At 41.7% G+C, this 21,467-nt stretch overlaps 1 protein-coding gene across 2 annotated transcripts in view; it reads left to right on the forward strand.

The window, feature by feature from the left end:
* myo5b (myosin VB) overlaps window positions 1–21,467 on the forward strand; it is a 134,199-nt gene that overhangs the window by 73,243 nt on the left and 39,489 nt on the right. For both annotated transcript variants that reach the window (XM_084324581.1, XM_084324582.1), the window contains exons 9-16: window positions 1,870–1,979; window positions 3,172–3,437; window positions 4,637–4,718; window positions 5,288–5,428; window positions 8,511–8,633; window positions 11,110–11,193; window positions 18,992–19,141; window positions 19,240–19,337. In XM_084324581.1, the coding sequence (XP_084180707.1) occupies window positions 1,870–1,979; window positions 3,172–3,437; window positions 4,637–4,718; window positions 5,288–5,428; window positions 8,511–8,633; window positions 11,110–11,193; window positions 18,992–19,141; window positions 19,240–19,337 (1,054 nt within the window). The remainder of the gene's footprint in view (window positions 1–1,869; window positions 1,980–3,171; window positions 3,438–4,636; window positions 4,719–5,287; window positions 5,429–8,510; window positions 8,634–11,109; window positions 11,194–18,991; window positions 19,142–19,239; window positions 19,338–21,467) is intronic.

The following is a 21,467-nucleotide window of genomic DNA, read 5'->3' on the forward strand; positions in this document are numbered from 1 at the left end:
AATGTAGCAATACCTTGTCTTACAGGAACTGCTACCATATAATTTAATTTAGCTGTAATTAATACAACACAAGGATCCATTGTCCCCGATGACATCACCAGTGGCCATATTCAAACTCATTTTACTCTCAGTAACTGTCTAACTAAATTAATGTGGAGTCTTTGGATGTGTGAGATTATGTGCAAAATCTAAGCATTGTTTTTGGTGAAGTGCCAGTTTGAAACTTAAGGGTGTACCACAAGGTTCCGTACTGGGACCTCTACTGTTCTCCATTATGTGAATGATCTTTGTATCAACCTGTCTAATGCTGCTTACCATTTCTATGCTGATGACACAGTCATTTATAGCTCATCTCCCTGTGTTGTGCAAACGATGGAGTTCTTGCAATCTGCCTTTGATATTGTCCAGTCCCATCTTACCCAGCTTAAGCTTGTGTTAAATGCTGACAAGTCAAAGTATATGCTCTTCTCAAATGGGAAGAGTGTCACTCCCAGCTGATCTTCCCACACTTGTTACTGCTGGAGGGACTGAAATCGAAAGGGTTACAAGTATCTAGGCATTGGATGAGTGGATGCAAACCTTACATTTAAGTCTTGCATACAGTAGACAAACTTGTATCAAAGCTGAAGCTTAAACTCGGTTTCTTTTTCATAAACGGGTCCTGTTTTTCACTTAAAGTGAGAAGTCACCTGATCTCGACCACCTTCTTATTACCACTACTCGATTATGGTGACTTACTCTTAGGGGTGTAACGGTACACAAAATCCACGGTTCGGTACGTACCTCGGTTTTGAGGTCACGGTTTGGTATGGTTTTTCGGTACAGTGGGGGGGGGGGGGGGGGGCTGGCGGGGGAAGAAATACAAAACAAAAAATTGCTTTTCATTTATCTATTTATTTATTTAACTGTATTAAACAATATAAAACGAATTGGCCATAATTTACTGAGCTAACTAAGGCTTACTGCTGTAACCTACTAATAACACTTAAAGTAAATCTGAAGATTATTATATAGCAGATGCCTTGGATAAGTCGTGGACAACTGTAGCGTGTGCTTGTTTATACAGAGCTGGTATGACTTGCTGCTGGCTGAAATACGGACGAGAGGGAACTAGGTAGCGGGGCTCTATTACTTTTAACATGTGCTTAAACCCTGTGTTCTCGACAACGGAGTATGGTCGCAGATCTGCTGCTATAAAAACACCTATGGCGTTTGTTATTGCTTTGGCCCGGTCTGAATTAATAGCGAGATGCTGCTTGAATGCCACACGGAGCTGGGTTTGCACTAGGGTCTGTTTCTTCCTTGTACCAGTGATATTCACATTCAGGTGATGCCGTTTCAAATGCGTGATAAAGTTCGCAATAAAGTTGAACAATGCCGGCACGTAGCCCCTTTTGTGACTGTGATGCAAGGCACTTTTTCTGTGCACTAAGCAAAACAAGTATGCCCTTCATTCCCAAGATTCTCTGAAATTGGATGTTCCCTATATGAGAACTGATTTGGGAAAAAGGGCTTTTAAATATGCTGCTCCTTCATCCTGGAACAAGCTACAGGAGGACCTAAAATTGCCAGGACTAGTCACCCTCTGAGAATTTAAAACCATCTTAAAAACCTATGAATTCAGTTCCCTCGGACAGTGCAACTGTGTTTTGATAACTTGCCTGAAATTGGATCTTGCTGTGAATCTGTATTTTATTGTGATGTTCTTTTTATGTTGAAACTTTCTGCTGCCTTGCTTGGCCAGATCGCTCTTGAAAAAGATATTTTAATCTCAATGATTCTTATCTGGTTAAATAAAGGATTTGATTGATTGATAATACATCTGTACAGCTTGTGTGAAACCTGATGAATTGATCTTTGATATTTCAGGTATCAAGGAGAACAATCAGAGCAGCATCTTCAAAATCATAGCATCCATCCTACATCTCGGCAACGTGGACATCTGCTCAGAGAGAGACGGAGACTCCTGTCACATTGCAGTATGTCATCGTGACTCGCCTCAAGCCCGTTCAGAATATTAACATTATGGCTTAAAGATGCACTACTACGTACAATTATGTGGCATGAACACATCATTTTGTGGTTTTGTGTACAAGGCCCTCATTCCATCGGGCCGACAATGAGGACCTCGTCGACCAATAAATGATGTGCTTATTCTAATTGTTCTAATCTATTCTAAATGTATTCTAATCTAATTATTTTAGAATTCATGGGGGATCAATAAAGAAATATCTTATCTTATTGTAAGTGTTTTACACACAAATGATGAAAAATCGTAGTGCATCTTTAAAGGAACACGCCCAACATTATGGGAAATGCGCTTACCATCTTCTCAGACAAGAAGATGGATACACAAATTAATGGAAGTGGATACGGATCACTAGCCTAGCTTAAAACTCCGGGAGATGTGTTTTTGTCCAACAGCTAGGCTAGCTTGTCCATGTCCACTTCCATTCATTTGTGCTAAGCTAGGCTTGCTTGCAGCCAGATAGCCTTCTACTGAACACACAGAGAGGAAATTGGTATCTATCTTCTTGACTCTGGAGAAGACGGTAAGTGCATTTCCCAACAATGTTGCTGTGTTCCTTTAACTGTCTTGTGTTTTTAATAGGGCTGTCAGTTTATCGCATTAATTAGATTAATTAATTACACAGCAAATGATCGCGTTACGAAAAAAAACTCAAGATAATTTAAAAAAAATAATTGTAATTGTAATTAATATGGTCCATTTGCATGTTCTTGGTATCTGATTCTAGGGACATCTATGGATCTCAGGGAATGTATTCCCAGTGTCAGAAATACTGTGTCTGTTACTAGGCTTGAGTAAATTGTAATAAACCAAATGAGAATATCAATAATTTTTTTTTATCTTTGACTGTGAATAACACAGTCAAAGATAACACAGTGAAAAATCTAAGCAAATGAATAAATGGAAGATGATTAAACAGAAGGTTTTGTAGATACAGTACTGAATTCTGCCATCCGGACACATGCCATTAAAAATATGATTATAGAATATAGAATATCAGGCCTAAAATGGTTATGCGATTAAAATGCGATTAATTAGATTAATTAATTACAAATCCTGTAATTAATTAGATTAATTTTTTTTATCGCCTGACAGCACTAGTTTTTAATGGTAGACGTTGGGCGATGTTTGTGTTCTCACAGAGGGACGACCCCCACCTACACCATTTCTGCCGGCTGCTGGGGGTGGAGCTGGAACAGATGGCGCACTGGTTGTGTCACAGGAAGCTGGTCACGACGTCGGAGACCTACGTCAAGAACATGTCCTGCAAACAGGCCGCCAACGCCCGGGACGCCCTCGCCAAACACATCTACGCTCACATGTTCGACTGGATCGTGGAACACATTAACATGACCCTACGGACCTCCTCCAAAGAGCACTCGTTCATCGGAGTCTTGGACATCTACGGGTACTCACTCACTCACTCACTCACTCACTCACTCACTCACTCACTCACTCACTCACTCACTCACTCACTCACTCACTCACTCACTCACTCACTCACCCACCCACCCACTCACTCACTCACTCACTCACTCACTCACTCACTCACTCACTCACTCACTCACTCACTCACTCACTCACTCACTCACTCACTCACTCACTCACTCACTCACTCACCCACCCACTCACTCACTCACTCACTCACTCACTCACTCACCCACTCACCCACTCACTCACTCACTCACTCACACACACACACACACACACACACACACACACACACACTCACACACTCACACACACACTCACACACCAGTGAGTACGGTATATAGTATGTGAGTACTTGCGAGTCCCTATCTCTACAACTAAAATAATGCCATATTCATATGAGGTGTTGGGCTTTTCCTCTCTTTGGCCATTTTTGACCAGCAGTCTAATTGGTTCCTAGCTGTGGTGTGTATCAGAGGTTGACCGATTTTAATCTGTGCCGATAGGACGTTTTACAAACTATTGGTATCGGCCGCTTATGTTACCGTGTCCCACTGTTTTGATTAGCCGTCTTTAGAGGCATCTAGTAGGAGATACTGGAAGAGATACTGGTATCATATGAAACTAGAGATCTAAAGAAGTTAAGATATTTTAAGCTAGCTTAAATTTGATGGGAGGAAAATGCCATGGGCATGGCCATTTTCAAATGGGTCCCTTGACTGCTACTACTATCGCATGATAGTAGACTCCTCTTTACAGCCAGTCTAATTCATGCGAGTCGCTATGGAATTAGGCCCAAATTAGGCAGTGTAGATTTTCGTTTCCCGTTTTTTTTATGCGATATTAGCCGATTAATCGGCTATCTGCCTTTTCCTGCTCCAAACTATCGTTATTATATGGTCTTTTAAAAATCCACTATCGGTCGACCTTTAACGTGTCGAATATTGATTGATAAGCTGAGGAGATATGCTGAGTGTGACGCTACAGAATAAGAAGTGCTGCACAGGCACTCTCCTCTATTTTACATGCTTTGAACAAAGATTGAAACCCCCCCCCAGGCTCAATGTATTATGCCTGCATTACGTTGCTTATGCTGACGTATGGAGATGATGACGAGAGTCGAGAGTAAACATGATGTTGTTGTGTCTTCTCTTTTTTATTTCATGATCACTGCAGGTTTGAGACGTTTGAGGTGAACAGCTTTGAGCAGTTCTGCATCAATTATGCCAACGAGAAACTTCAGCAGCAGTTCAACTCGGTAAGCCAGTTTCAATGGTCTCCAGTGGCATTTAGTTTTATTTATTGCACATAAGAAAGGAAAATTAGTTATTATAATAAAATAATTATAATAAAAACGTACATAAATAGAAATAAAAAGATTATTAAAAATGTATAATACAAATATCTAATAAAACAAGCAAAAATATATATAAAAAATTATAATAATAATAAATAAATTAAAAAAATATATAAATAAATCCTGTAGAGGGACATTCATCTCAAACAATTCTAGAACGTTTTACAATGACCGACACCCAGAAACTAGCCACTGGGGGACACTCCCAGAACATTGTGGCATTTTTGAACTAGTTGGAGTGTACTTGCTGGAAGCAATTATTATTATTTATTTAATTAAAAAAAATTATTGACAATGTTTTAGGTCCTAGTGGAGAAAAAAAAAGCATGAAGTATAAGTATCTCAGAACTGTGTTCAAGTACAAAGTTCAAAAGTACTTGGATATACTTTCCACCCCTGATTGGGAGCAAACTCAAACAGCAGAAAATATCGATGCACTCCTTCAACGTGAGTCTGTCTCGTCTCTCCAGCATGTGTTCAAGCTGGAGCAGGAGGAGTACATGAAGGAGCAGATCCCCTGGACGCTGATAGACTTCTACGACAACCAGCCCTGTATCGACCTGATCGAAGCCCGGCTGGGCATCCTGGACCTGCTGGATGAAGAGTGCAAGGTGAGGAGGGGGCCAGTGGTCCTGGTGTTACTCCACTACTTACTACTAACGTGTTTAATTTGAATGCTATCAAAAGTCAAGTTTTAAAGTCATACAAAAGTTGTAAGTGAAAGGTAGATGAAAGTATGCTGGCTCTGCTCCCTGGTGTCGTGACAAATTCGATTAGATTCAAATTCATTGTCATTCTACAATTATACAATACAAAGTACAGTACAATGACAAAAGAAGTTGGGCATCCAACCAGAGTGCAGATTGTAACAGTAATGTGCAATCGTAATATACAATGTACAGTAGATTAAACTGGGTATAAGATATATAAATTGGTACTACTGAGTATAGTGCTAATCAGATGTATGTACAGAGTTGTAGTATTAATATGTACAGTGATAGTCATAAAGACACCATGGTAGTAAGTCATACTGGCCAGCAGCGTAACTAGTAAGAGTAGGTAGGGATATGTAGGGAGTAAGTATATAGATATAGTATCTACTGTACAGATAGGTAAAAAGGATTATATGCAGGTATGTACAGACAGACGTGGATAGATATATATACGGTAAGAATAAATATATATACTGTATATATACGGTACATACAGCATTATTGTACATGCATTATTGTACATTCTATCAAAAGCATATCGAAACTTATCAAAATAAGCAGCCCACCACCTCTCGCCCTTTGTTCTCCTCGAAACAACCACTATTTAGCGAACTGGTTAGTAAGCTAGCATTTACAGTAACTGTAACAGTAATGCAGCTTGTGTCTCCATGCCGTTTGCTAACATTAACCCCTTAAGCCCGACCGGCCTGGTATCGGGGTCGAGATTTATTTCACGTCATAAATAGATTAATGCAGTACATAAATGCATAAATATCAAAACGGCGGTCAAAGTGTATATTTTCAGCACTATGTTTGCTTACCAATGATTTTAAGTGTTATTCGCTAAATATGAGTTTATAGAAATCTCAGCACATTTGGCCAGATCCGTAGATATATGACCTGGCCATAATAAGGTAATTTATAGGCCTGATATTCTATATTCATATTTCAAATTGCATGTGCCCGGATGGCAAAATTCAGTACTGTATCTACAAAACCCCCTGTAAATCATCTGCCCTTTATGAATTAGCTTAGATCTTTTGTACACTTGATCTCAAGAAGGTGCTGAATGATTTGTCATGTCTGGTCAATGTTAGCATGGTGTTATTCACCGTCAAAGATGGGATTTTTTTTTTTATGATAATAATAAGTGATATTCTCTTTTGGTTCATTACAATTTACTCAAGCATAGTAACGGACACACTATGTATGACACTGGGAATACATTCCCTGCAGGGGAGGAAACTAACTTTTTGGCTTACCAGCCAACTGGCGAGTATCTGATTTTTTTTACCAGACAAACTGATTTTTTTACCAGCCAAAAAAGATCGCTAATTGTGATAATTACTTCTTTGTATGTCTTTGTCTAAATTGATTTTCAATCATAGTAAAAATCACACCGTGTCTCTACTCTTTAAAATATTTATTAGCATAAAACATTAATAACAGTCTCTACTCTTCACAATATTAGCATACAACATGTATTAATCACACTGTCTCTACTATAAAATATTAGGATATCACATATTAACATGAAAGAGGGAACTATTCTGGACTGGGTTGGGCTGAACTAGGCAGTGAAAGATGCTGGGCTGGACTGGACTAGGTTGGACTGAGTTGGGCAGTGAAAGAACCAAGCATTTCACTGTAATGTAATAGCTAAATAAAACAACTTGACTTGTTACATTTGCACTCTGGTTGTATGCCAAATGTATTCTGGTTGTACTGTACTTGTGCTGTAAGATGACAATACATTGGAACCGAATCGACAACGCTAGGGGTTCAGCAGGTGTATTCTGAATGCCAAGTATGACAACATCACCGTTGTGAAGGGCATATGGGCGAGTGGTGATATGGGGGGAAACCCGGTAATAATAAAATGTCACTCGGCTGCATTTAAGCAAAGCCACTCAGTATAGTCCACTATGTTGAACGCGCGTTATGGTAGCTTGTTACATGCTAGGTAGCTAGCCGGCTAATGCTGGTTGACTTGTCATTCTCATCCGACTCGAAGGAGACGCGTCGCATGCTGTTGTTCGCCCCCATGTCAGACCGCACTGATATCCGAAAGCGACGACTCTACATGCAATTATTTTCATCCACTGATGTGCTTTTGTCTAAGTTTGTCTACGTTGTCAAGCCGGTGGCAGGAGTCTGTAGGTCCGCGCGCAGTGATCTGTCCACTTCCCCTAGATGGGCGGCATCTTCTAGAAAATGAGTGTTCATTGGAGGAGCTTAGAGCGCATCTGTACAACGATGATGTTCATTGGTTATGGTTGGATTGAGGCGCAAATGGGAGGAATCAAGGGGGGAGTCAGAGTTCGGCTTGTGCCAGTGAGCGAATCAGCAGATTGCAGAATGATTTTTTTGTTTTGTTTTGTAATGACTAGTACTCGCCAGACTGGCGAGTGCTCTTCATGAATTACTCGCCAAACGTAAAAAATACTCGCATTTGGCGAGTAAAGTGGCCTAATTTCCTCCCCTGATGTCCATAGATGTCCCTAGATACCAAGAACATGCAAATGGTCCATGCAATCTTCCATTTACTTGAGTATGTACTTTTAGGTGAATTTTCTGAAAATATGGCTAGGGCTTAAGAGGTTAAATGCTAATTAATGTGCCTGAGCAGATGAAAGCATTAGTAGTGGATGCTCGTGGGAAGCAGACATCCACTGCTGAGCACAACATTTTCCTGCTCTGTCTCAGTTAATTGGGATTCATCCTACATGGCTCGCCTCTGTTTCCCGCCATGCACACAGATCTTTATCATGAGCTGAGGTCCATGGAACAAAATCCTTTTACCTATTTATTTTCCTCACGCCGTCTCGTCCCGGCAGTCCTTTTGAAGTTATTGATTTCAAATTCAGCAGAGCAATAAAGCGGCGACCTTATCATTCCGAGTGCAGGTACTGTACAGTAGCCTTTATTTGTCCTCCCTGTAATCTGTGGGCTGTCTGCTCTTCTGCCCGCTGCTCCAAAGGTGCCGAATGGAACGGAGCAGAACTGGGCCCAGAAGTTGTACGGACGGCACTCTGGCAGCGCTCAGTTTCAGAAACCCCGGATGTCCAACATCTCCTTCATCATCGTACACTTTGCCGATAAGGTGAGATCTGAGTTTTCCTCTTACCCAGTTCCTCACCACATGTATCACATTTATGTCTCATTGAGTGCTGTCTTATTTTACCACGTTGCTAGAAGACCTTGGCGTAAAGTTGAATTCCTATGTTTTAGGGGTGTAACGGTACAGTATGTGTATTCGTCCCACGACTTCACGGTACTGACATCACGCTTCGGTATAGGGAGAGATATGACTAATACATCTCAGGGGGGACTATAGACACTAGGTGGAACTAGGGTTGAATACGTCTCAGGGGGGACTATAGACACTAGGTGGAACTAGGGTTGAATACATCTCAGGGGGGACTATAGACACTAGGTGGAACTAGGGTTGAATACGTCTCAGGGGGGACTATAGACACTAGGTGGAACTAGGGTTGTATACGTCTCAGGGGGGACTAGACACTAGGTGGAACTAGGTTTGAATACGTCTCAGGGGGGACTGGAGACACTAGGTGGAACTAGGGTTGAATACGTCTCAGGGGGGACTATAGACACTAGGTGGAACTAGGGTTGAATACGTCTCAGGGGGGACTATAGACACTAGGTGGAACTAGGGTTGAATACGTCTCAGGGGGGACTATAGACACTAGGTGGAACTAGGGTTGAATACGTCTCAGGGGGGACTATAGACACTAGGTGGAACTAGGGTTGAATACGTCTCAGGGGGGACTATAGACACTAGGTGGAACTAGGGTTGAATACGTCTCAGGGGGGACTATAGACACTAGGTGGAACTAGGGTTGAATACGTCTCAGGGGGGACTATAGACACTAGGTGGAACTACGGTTGCACATTTTACACAATGATGCTAAATATCTGTAGAGGCATACTTCGATCTTTGAATACTTGAATATATTTCAAGTATATTATAATGTTGAATATTAAGCTTTTATTGTAAGATTCAGATGATAAATAAAACATTGTCACTCCCCTCCCCTTTACTACAGGTGTCCTTAAAACCATGAATGAATTATATGTTTTTTGTAACACAGCAGGGTCATTACAATAGGCTGAAAATGTTTGTCGTCTTCTTGTTCGCCCAATAATGGTGACCGCTGGAAACACACACCGACTTTATTGTCACAGCTGGAGAAAAAATGTATACGAGTAACACCGGTCTACCACGGCAAGCCTAGGTGGAACGAAGTATAACTTGTACTGTCTGTTCAAAATAAATGTATTAATTGATTTATTTATTACCTGGAATAAACTATTACTTCAGTTATTCAATGTTGATAGATGTTGTACATGACGTGACTCGTCAAATTGACACAGGCAATGTATTGAATATCATATGACGAAAGTCATCCTCTTGGATGTGTTTGTGTGTCTCCCCTCCTTTATAACGACACACACAACTGTTATATCACGGACATTAGAGCAAGCATTTCAAATGATAGACCAAGTACTGGTTCACACTGGTTTGTTTTTACGAAGAGATAAAAGTGCAGCCAATGACACACGGTTCAGCTTTGAGCACAAACTTAGTTTTCTCATTAAAGACGAACAAACAAAAATGTGCACCGACTGTCATGGTACCAGAGAGGATTCCTAGTTTAAGCGTGTGTTGGTGGTAAGCATACCCTCACTTTCTATCCACCCTCCTCTCATGTAAAAGGGGACCACAATGGCCGCTCTGGTGCCCTGGTTTAGCACAGAGCGCCTGCAGCCCTGTCTTTATAGAGAGGGGGTTAAGTCATCATACCTTATTGGCCAATGACCTAAAGCTCTTGGACAAACAAAAGGAGAATAAGTATGGCTGCTTACTGAAGGGACTCTCCCCGGGAACAATACCTGCTCTCTTTTTAATTCATGTTACTTTACAGCTGACTGTGTCCTTTCACTGGGAGCCAGAATGGGAGCCGTTGTGTTGCGCCCGCTAGCTCATCTCCAGGGCCCCTTTCAGACCTTTTGTTTAATGCCTCTTTCAAAGTAATTTTTGCCCTAGATTGTTATTCAATTATTCAGTTGTTTACTCAGTGAAGTAATTAAGGCGACTTTTGAGTTCTTTGCTGAGGGACACAATTGGGGGGGGGGGGGGGTACACGACAACACCAACTAGGAATGTACCAACTTGTGTGTGTGTGTGTCACCGCACATTCCCGTGGTTACCCTGATTAAGTATTACTGCAGCTATATTTGGAAGTTGACACACTGACCAATAAATATCTGGAATGAAGGAGCAAAAAAAAAACTATCCTTCGTACCGTCTTCTACTATCATGCACCTTTCCACTAGATAATCTTCCTTGCTTATATTACTACCTACTATACTAATATGTCTTTACTACTATGCACTCAAGACTGTAGCACCCAAGTTTCAACACTATTTGAAGAACATTGTTACTCAGCTGAAAGAGTTGTACCTTTCCTGCTGACTTGTCTTACAGAACTTGTAAGTCGCTTTGGATAGAAGTATCCGCTAAATGACTAAATGTAATAAGTGTTGTCCTGGCACAGGTGGAGTACCAGTGTGGAGGCTTTCTGGAGAAGAACAGAGACACCGTCTATGAAGAGCAGATCAACATCCTGAAGGCCAGTAAGGTGAGGCGTCACACCAAGTCAAACCACCAGAACACAAAACGTCTCACAGAAGTTCTGTTAAAAAAAATATATAATTATAAATGTAATTCTTTTTAGTTCTCTTTGAAAAGCGTTACTCACAGCTTCCCTCAAAGTAGTTTAGTTCAGAGTTTCCTCCCTTGGGGAAACGGTAAAATAAGTAATATGGTTTGGAATGTATGGTTTGTGTTGTCATTTCCGAAAATGTTTCACTGTGAGGAGGTAACTTCGAACTTCCAAGACATGCTAACCTGTCTGTGATTACCTGTGACAATACGAGGCCAGATGTCTTTTCAGAGGAGGAAGCTTGCATGCATTTATGAAACACTGCATTATTCCATCAGTATGCATGTTTCTTATGAATTATAAATGCTGTGGAGCTCTCATGAACCCTCACATTATCCATAAAAAGATTGTTATGAAAAGATGTGTGTTCACCGCTTTTGAGTGTATACACTACTATTAATACATATAGATCTATCGAGGAATATTCATGGTAAATCACCGTCCTATAAAGAAACGTGTAGCTGGGATAAAAAAAAGAAAAGAAAAGGTTCCGCTCTCATAATTTCAATTTCTGCATCCTCTCTCTGACTCAAAAACCCGAAGTGCATGACTCCAAACTCACTTAAGCTCATGTTCTCATTACACTCCCATTTTTACTCGCCAAGATGCATGCAGCTGGCGGCATTCGAAAAACACAACCTTAACACTGTGCAATAGTGCTCATTGATCTTAATTTATTGATCTACTTATTGATCTATTTATTGCTGCTACCTTTTTTAAACTTTTTAACTCAAGTGCTGTTTTTACTGTTTGCCCACCCCATTGCTTTACTATCTATCTCTTTCTCCCTTTCCAATTTCCGGGGGGTGGCTGTTAAGATTCACGGTTCAGCAGATCAAAAGTAGCCCTCATGAACCCAAGACTCTTATTATTAGTTGTAGTAATTAAAAGGCTGTCCTCTCTGTGGGGACACCTGCCCCCCTGGGTAGTGTGTTCACTTCCTGATCATTCACTGTGGTAATGCCATTTATGAATGGAGTTGGCTGTACAGTTGAATTTTACTTGATCCTAGTGACACAGTCGTAGGTCTAGATGAGCACGGTGCGGTGTGGTGTATGACATGTCTCTCCATACATTTGGATACATCGATTGTGTACCCACGTACATATGAAAGCTGCTTTTATCAGGGTATCTGCAGGGTCTTAAAAAGTCTAGAATTCATAGTTTTTTATTCAAGTCTTGCATTTCATTTGCACAGGTATTAAGTCGGGAGATGAAATAATATAAAATATATTAAATGTTTTATAATATTCAAGTTGTTGTCTTTAGCAGAGCTACCGGGAGCTTGCTGTGTCTGGCGAGAACACGCAATCATTTAAATTGGCGCGCAAGTGCACCTGCCAGTTCAGTGTCACTATGTGTTTTATTGAATTTTTTGCTTGCATGGTTGTGAAATTGGTATTCAATTTAGCTCCAAGTGGTCTTAAAAAGTCTTAAACCGAACTTGTTGAAAACGGCGGATACCTTGTTTATATATTCTGAAAATTTTCCCACTTCAGTTCACTTGGCCAAACATTGGTTCCCTGCCTTGCTCCCCAACGTTTTTTTTTTTTTTTTTTTTACTAAATTTTTTTAGCGTTTATCGCTTTTCTGGTCAAGCATGACCGACAGATACAGGGTGAAACGGGATATAGATCAGGGGAAGACATTCTGGCAAATGACGGCGGGTCCGGGAATCGAACTCGGAGTCCACCAGATCCGTGACGCAGCACGGTTTTCCCCGACGCAGAAATAGCGCCGAGATATGCGGTGAGCTACTGGAGCCCCCCCCAAAGTATTATTAATGTGAGAAGCGTTACGCCGCTATATTGGAGAGAATGAAAAGCAGGCAAGGATTTCATTATTTCATGTTGTGTCTTAACAGCATGAGGTCGATTGAAGTTAAACAAAGTAGAGCTGTCCAAGGGGATTTCCCTAAGGGGATTAATTAAGGAACACTTGACTTGACTTGACTAACTAAAGACATTCTTAGTGGATTAATAGTTGTAGGACCACTAGGGGCAGACTGTTGAACTCTTTATCTTAATCTGTTCTTTTCCAGTGCAAGTATATTCTGTAGTGCTGCTGTGAGTGGTACTTATTTTGTTAAAGTAACTGTTGAGTTGCTCTACATTCCAACAGCCATCACTGATATAGAGGGTTTGGTCAGTATGGGTTTCCCAGTTTGATTGATTGATTGAAAACTTTATTAACAGATTGCAGAATGGGTACAATACAGTACAGCTCAATACACACAATTGTTAAGGGGATGCAGACCAGAGAAAGACTTTCGTCTTGTTTACATCAGGGTCCCCCATTTTCAATTCATCAGGACATATATGACATACATGACATACAGATAGACAGTACTGCTACATCTATACATTTATGACATACCAGATTTGCAAATACAGTACTGTTTGTGATACAGAAGGAGTCAGGAAAAGGGAGTATATACATTTGACGTAGAAACTGTACATTGGAGGAGGTTGGGTGGGGGGGGGTTGGGTACACTGGGATATTGACAACCATACTGGGTAATCTACATTGGAGGTGGTTGGGGGGGGGGGGCACACTGTATATACAAGCAAAACTGTACATTGAGGGGGGGGGGGGGGAGACACTGTACAAACAAACAAAATTGTACATTGGACTATTGACAAAACCATACTAGGTAAATGACTGTACATTGGAGGGGGTTGGGTTAGGATATTTACAGGGGCCAGTGTTGAATTGCAGTCTCCCGTAGGTGTCCCTTGAGAGAGGTTTTGAAAGTGGGTAGTGATCCACATTCCTTTACAGCTTTGGGTAGGGCGTTCCACATTGATGTGGCATAATTGCGAAACGTGTTTAGTCCCTTATTTGAGCCGAATCTGGGTTTAACATGATTTGTGGAGCTCCCTCTGGTGTTGTGATCGTGGTATTCACTGACCTTTGGGAAGTATTTTGACATGTACATGGGTACCTTTGTCGTGTAGTGTATCTTGTAGACCAGGCCCATTGCAAGTTGTTGTACTCTGTCGTCTACTCTAAGCCATCCTAGGTTGTCAAAGTGGGCAGGGGTGAGGTGGGTTCTAGGAGTAAGGTCAAGCAGTAGTCTGACCAGTTTGTTTTGAGATGTTTGTAATTTTGTTTTTAGCGCCTTTGAGGTGCTTTGGTACCATGAGGTGCAAGCATAGTCGTAGTACCCCTGAATGAGTGCTCCTGCCAGAGTCTTCAGGGTATTCTTGTTTACCAGAGAGGAGATCCGGTACAAGAATCGAGTTCGTTGGTTGACTTTTTTTTATTACATTGGATGCCATTTTGTCACAGGAGAGATTAGCCTCTAGGATGGAACCCAGGTAGGTAATTTCATCTTTCCTTGTGACAATATTGTCACCCACTGTAACTGAGAAGCCGTCGGTCTTGCTGAGTTTGTTATTTGAACCGAAGAGAATGGACTCTGTTTTGCCCATGTGTAATGATAGTTTGTTATCAGCGAGCCATATGCAGATTCTGCCTAGTTCCGAGCTGAGGGTTTTTTCAACCTGTAACTTGTTCTTGTCAGAGACCAGCAGGGCTGAGTCGTCCGCAAACAGGAACAAGTTGCAGTCACAAGCTGACGACATGTCATTTGCATAAATTAGGAACAGTAGCGGTCCTAGTATGCTTCCTTGTGGAACACCACAGCTCACTGTGAGGGGGGGGGATAGGGTACCGTTTACCTCCACCATCTGTTCCCTCCCCTCAAGGTAGGATTGCATCCAGCTCACTGATAGACTATCAAAACCAATTGCTTTTAGCTTGTCAATCAGAATGGAGTGATTGACCGTGTCAAAGGCCTTTTGTAGGTCCAGCATGACCATGCCGCAGTATTTGCCTGCGTCCACCTCTTGTTTGATGTGGTCATTCAAATAGAGAAGGCATGTGTCAGTGGAGTGGGATGTTCTGAAGCCAGATTGGAATTCGTAGATTAGATTTTTTCCCGCTAGGTACTTTTCGACCTGTTCGTAGACAATTTTTTCCATGACTTTCGAGATGGAGGTGAGAATAGAAACAGGGCGGTAGTTGCCTGGGTCTAATTTGCTGCCCTTTTTGTGCAGAGGGGTCACCCTCGCAATTTTGAAGTCCTTGGGGACGTGTCCCTGTTTTATGGAGAGGTTTATTATGTGTGTGATGATTGGGGTGATGGCGGCTGCTGAGTCTCTGAGGAATTTGGAAGGGATGTTGTCGTGGCCAGTGGCCTTGTTAGGTTGGAGGGCGCTCAGTTTATTGAGTACCTCATCTGTTGTTACCATTTCCAGCTTGAAGTCGTCCTTGCGGACCCCTAGGTTTTTGTAGTAAGCTACTATGTGTTCTACCCCATAAAGCCCTGAGTGGGAGGGTAGTTTGTTTACCAGTGTTGTGGCTATGTTTGTGAAGAAAATGTTTAAGTAATTGGCTACATCCAGCTTGTCTGTGATGAGCGTGTTGTCCGTTTTTATGTTTATGTTTGAGAATCTGGTTTTAAGTTTTTTACTGCATCCTAGTTGATTATTGAGTAATTTCCAAAGTTCACATGGTTTGTTTTTGTTTTCCTCAGTTTTGTCATTGATGAAATTCTTTTTTGCAGTTTTGATCATGGAGTTTACGTCGTTTCTTAGTCTGTTTCTTTCTAGTTTGAGTTCAGTCACGTGGGCTTGGAGTTCACTGCTCGTGCTTTTAGTAAGCTTTGACTGACTTTTACGAAACTCAGAGCATTTTTTGTCTCTGGTTTTCATAGCGGCCAGTATTTCGGAGTGCATCCACGGCTCAGCGCGATTTTTTACCCTGGTGGTTCTTAGGGGGGCCATGTCGTTTAGTATTGTTGAGAATTTGGTTTTGAAACCAAGCCATGTTTCTTCAACCAGTGTACCATTGAGTTCATCTGACCAGTCCAGACTCTCCAGTTCAAGGTTGAAGGCCTCGCTAGAGTAGGTTTTTAGGTCTCTAGATGTGACTGTTTTGTGGCAGCCAGCCTTTTGTTTTAGTTTTTTGCGGGTACAGAATATCATATAATGATCACTTAACCCGCATGCTATAACCCCTTTATTGGAGATCTTGGACTTGTCGGAGGTCAGAATGAGGTCAATGGTAGTCTGAGTTGATTCACATACACGTGTGGGTTGGGTGATTAGCTGGCTGAGGCCGTGCAGATCACAAAACCTACTGAATGACTTGAAGACGGGTGCATCTTTTCGTTGCATATCCGTGTTCCAGTCTCCAATAAGAATTTTGTCTACATCCTCAACTCCAGCTAAACACCCATCCAGTGTATCATAAAAGCCACTATGATCTGGCGGCCTGTAGACTGTGCCAACCAGTAGGGATTTCGCCCTTTCGAATAGGATTTCCACCCATACAGTTTCAATTGATTTATGATTCAGGTCATTTCTGTTGATGAATTTGGTGTCCTTGTGTATGTACACACAGACACCACCTCCATGTTTGTTCCTATCATTCCTGATTATTGAGTAGTTCTCAATCTCTATCTCTGGATCTTTTACAGAATCGTCAAGCTTAGTTTCTGAGAAGCACAGTATGTTTGCCTTACCATTTATGAATAATTGTTTGATTTCATCCAATTTGTTTTTTAAGCTGTTAATGTTAATGTGAAAAATGTTCAGTCCATTGGCGTTGGTTATTTCATTGATGTTGGCAGGTTCGAAGTATTGTTCAGTCCCTCTGTTCTGGTATCCTTTCCCACTTTATCCAATCAAGAGAGAAAATTCGGCGTCGGGGACAACCGTGCGCGTCACGGATCTGGGGTACACAAGTTCGACTCCCGGACTCGCCGTATTTTCTCAGTGTCTTTCCCCCGATCTATACCCCATTCAACCTGTTTCTGTCGGTCATGCTTGACCAGAAAAAGCGATAAACGCTAAAAGAACCAGCTGACTGGTCAAAGTTTAAAAAAAAAAAAACTAGTTTACATTTTTAATTTTTGCAGTGTGGAGTTCTTTCTCCTGATTGGATAAACGCGATACCAGGACATTTATTTTCTGTTTACTGCAGAGCGGAGGGACTGAGTGAGTCTGAGAGACCCATGTTACTGACCAGACATATCCATCAGTGATGGCTGTCGGGAGTGTAGAGCTATTATTTTAACATGTAGACCACTTCATTTAACAACAACAAAAATACCACTTATAGCTCCTTTTAAGCAGTTAAGATAAGATATTCCTTTATTGATCCTCTTGGGGGAATAGGCGTCATAGCAGCATGTGTGTGTGTGTGTGTGGGGGGGGGGGTTACAGGTATGGGCATGGTAATAGTAGAAGACGTAAATATAGGCAATACAATTATAGTAAAGATAAAAATGAGATAAAAATACATACAGTTGACCCAGAAGTTGGAAAAAGTCCTTCATTGATTGAACCCCTCTCATATAAAGGCACCGGTGACCTTGAGGAGACGGGGTCATGAAGCTTTCTCCAGCTGATAACGGTGGATCATTACTGTAATCTCCCAGAGTGTGACAGCCCTGCTAACTACCTAATGTATACACACCCAGCCCGCCGAAGGGGAACGCAGCGTCACGTCCTTGATGAGTCTCGCTGATGGGCTCTCAAAGACATCATCACCATTCCGGTCAGAACAGAAGAACACAAACTGCACTCAGGGGGGTCTCTGGCCAAGGGACGTGTCTGATGGAGTAGCCATTAGTGCCGCCGTGTCCCTGCTGTCCCGCAGGCCTCATCTGTAGCCGGGGTGATACGGAGCCGTCTGTATTTCCAACAGAACCCTACAAAGTTATTGGTTCAGATAATCGAGGTAGATGGCTGATCTCCTTTATAAAGATGTGAATAATAACAATAGACTTTTTTTCTTTTTTTTTTATCCACTTTTTCTCCTTATTTTTCTCCCATCCCAATTTCGTGTATCCAATTCTCCCCTCCCCTGTCTTGAACGTTGCTCGACTATGCCCCCCCACTGGTCGGTTGTAGAGAGGATAGAAGCCTTGCATCACGTGTTCCCTCCGGCACACGAGGAGGCAGCCTGTTGCATCTTTTCACCTGCCAGCGTGGACTCTCAGTGGCGAGGTGTAACAGGCGTCTCCCAACCGACCTGTAGGGGTCGCTGTCCACAACGTCCAATCCCCACCCATCGACTTCCACCCGCTGACTGTGCCAATGAGCCAGTACGACGGCCGTCCCAAGCCGGAGGCAATGCTGAGACTGGGATTCGATACCGGAGTCTCTTGCATTGGTGACGAGCGCAATCTCCGCTACGCCACCCAGCCGCCTTAATAGACTTTATTTGTATAGCACCTTTCATGCAAGAATCTCAGCCTAAAGGGCTTCACAGCAGTGATGAAGACACACAATAGACATACAAAATTTAAATAAAACCTCACGGAAAAGTTCTGTCATTAAAATCTATGAATAAAAAAAATTATTATAATAGATTTCTTATCGATTATGATAGATTTTTGGCATTCAAATCTATGCCAAAAATCTATGCGTTTCTGATCAAAATAAAATAAATGCATAAAGTGCAGACCTAGAATGAGTATAAAAATAGACAATACAGTTCCGGGGTGGAAGGAGATTAACTTGAACACGCCGCACATCCTTTGTTTGCATCTTATATAGACTATAGCGTCAAGTAATGCTGTTGCCCAGCTGTGAAATGGCTAGTGAAGCTGTTGAACGGAGTGGTCCACCAAAAACCTATAAACCATTAATATTGTGATTATTTTTACTCCCCCCCCCCCCCCCCCCCCCCCCCCTCTCAGTTCCAGCTAGTGGCCGATCTCTTTCAAGAGAAGCAAGAAGGCAGTTCCTCCTCTTCCACTAGCAGGTCGTCTGCCAGGGTGAACGTGCGGCCAGCCAAGCCCGTCCCCAAAGCTCCGAACAAAGAGCACAGGAAGACCGTGGGACACCAGGTTAGCTCCAGCTCAGTCGTGCTGTGTCAACTCTCATCTTTTTGCATTTCTGTATGTTTGTTTGTAGTGCTTCACCTAATCAAACATCTGTGGTTTAGTTTCGCAGTTCCCTGCAGCTTCTCATGGAGACCCTGAACGCCACGACCCCTCATTACGTGCGCTGCATCAAGCCTAATGACGACAAGGAGGCTTTCTCGTGAGTCAACTGTTCTTGATTGTGTTGGACGGGTGTACACTGTTTTTTATCCAATCTTTTTTTATTTCACATTATAACATATAACAAGACATACCATAACACAATAATAAATAATGTAAGGAATAAATCAAATAAAAAATATTATATATGTAATAATAATTAACAGATCATCAACAGACAATAACATCTGAGGTCACAAGATAAAGAGAACAGGAAAAATGTCATTAAAATAATAATATAATATATACACATTTAAATATAAAAATAATGAACCATCATGGACGGGTGTACACTGTTACGGGCGGATGTTGATTTAGTTTGTTTGTTTGTTTGTTTCTGCATATTGTTACCATAATTCAAACACTGTATGATTTGAGAAATTTGAATATCAGCCACGTTAACCCTCTGTTCATACAGCACATCTCTTTCTGAGTACATCCATGACTTCTGTATTAACTTAAAGGGGCCCTATTGTGAAAATGATCCTTTCCTGTGTTTTGCATTAAGTGCCGTTTGAATTAGAAATATGTGCATTGTGCCTTTTCTGCAGTTCAGCTGTTACAAGAACCCTCTCTCTTGAAACAATCCATTCAGAATTGCAGCCACAATTGCCATAGTTTGTGTGCGTGTACTGTATGTGTGTGTGAAGAGAACAATTTACAAAAAAACTCCCATTTCTACCTAAAGTTGAACCTAAAATATATTTCTGACAACATTTGTAATGGTAAGTTTGATATGTGATTCCAGCTCCTCCCGGCAGCGTGTCGAAGTGTCCTTGAGCAAGGCACTTACTGCTCCCCTTAACCCCAACTGCTCCCAATGAGCAGGTTGGCACCTTGCATGGTTGCCTCTGGCCGTCTATGTCTGAATGTGTGAGTGAATGGATGAATGTGAGGCATAAGTTGTAAAGCTCTTTGGATAAAAGTGCTATATAAATGCAGTCCATTTACAATTACAGTTTGATCTGAACTTTGTTCGAAGGTACAGGCTTGTGCACTACTGCTAGATGTATAACAATTACCATATTTGTACGATAAAAGTGGCTCGCTCATTACAGGCGCAGAAACATCCCGTTGAACAGGACTGAAACAGAGGGCTATAGAAGCTGCTAGAACGCATAATCTGAGTGGATTTTTTTCCAGCAAAAAAAACTTCAAAGACATGTTTAGAGGACCTCAAAGACCTATATTAACTTGTTGATGAGGACTCAAATATGTCCCTTTTAATGTTCTGCAGGGATAATAATGGAGAACAAAGAGGTCTCTTGTGTGGATAGTACTAGCATGTATTTTGTTCCTGTGCTGCTACCCATTGTGACCGGTCTAACTAATCAGATTGCCAAGCTTTATGGGACGTTTCCTGCCACATTATGTGAGGTGTTATTATCCTTAATAGAAATACGAGGTTGTGGGTGGGATAACCTTTTCATCTGAGAAGTAGGCAACAAATATTCATACATCTATGTTCCATGCCTCCTCCCATCACTGTCAATACTGACTGAGTTTTGTTTGTGATTCCGTCATTGTGTGTTTTATGGTTGTGTATTTCAGCTTTTGAGGCGCACAAGGTCTGTTTATAGAATTTAAATACATATGGGCTACTGAGTTTAATTAGACTTTAGAGTGAAGAACAACTGAACAAAAATTACATTTGCATTTAGTAATTTAGACACTTTTATCCAAAGCGACTTACAAATTGTGAACAACTAGTCGGCAAGAGAGGTAACTCTCTGGCAGCTATGGGTCAGTGGCATTGTTTGTCATAGTGTTGAACTCGAGTGATAGAATTAGAGTCAATCTGTGAAACGCAGTGTGTCTTTTACAGGACCTGTGTCCTCACGGTAGGTTACACAATATTTACCTCCGGAATACGACTGGGAGACAGAGAGAGAGAGGTCTGTTTGCATCTTCTTGATGCGTTCTTTTTTGTACAAGGGGTGACTTCAGGTCTTGTGAATTGGTGAATTGAATGATAAGGCATCTCCGTCACATGTCTGCTGTTAAGACTGACCAGGCAGCTGATTCACTGATGAAGCGGACGGTCAAGGACGGACAGTCGTCTACCAAACATCGCTGACCACCACGCAGCCTCCTCCATGTCTCTTGTCCCGGGGACCGTCGTAGAATGTGC

This window comes from Notolepis coatsorum, assembly GCF_963971535.1.
Source record: "Notolepis coatsorum genome assembly, chromosome: 11".
NCBI classification, from domain to species: Eukaryota; Metazoa; Chordata; class Actinopteri; order Aulopiformes; family Paralepididae; genus Notolepis; species Notolepis coatsorum.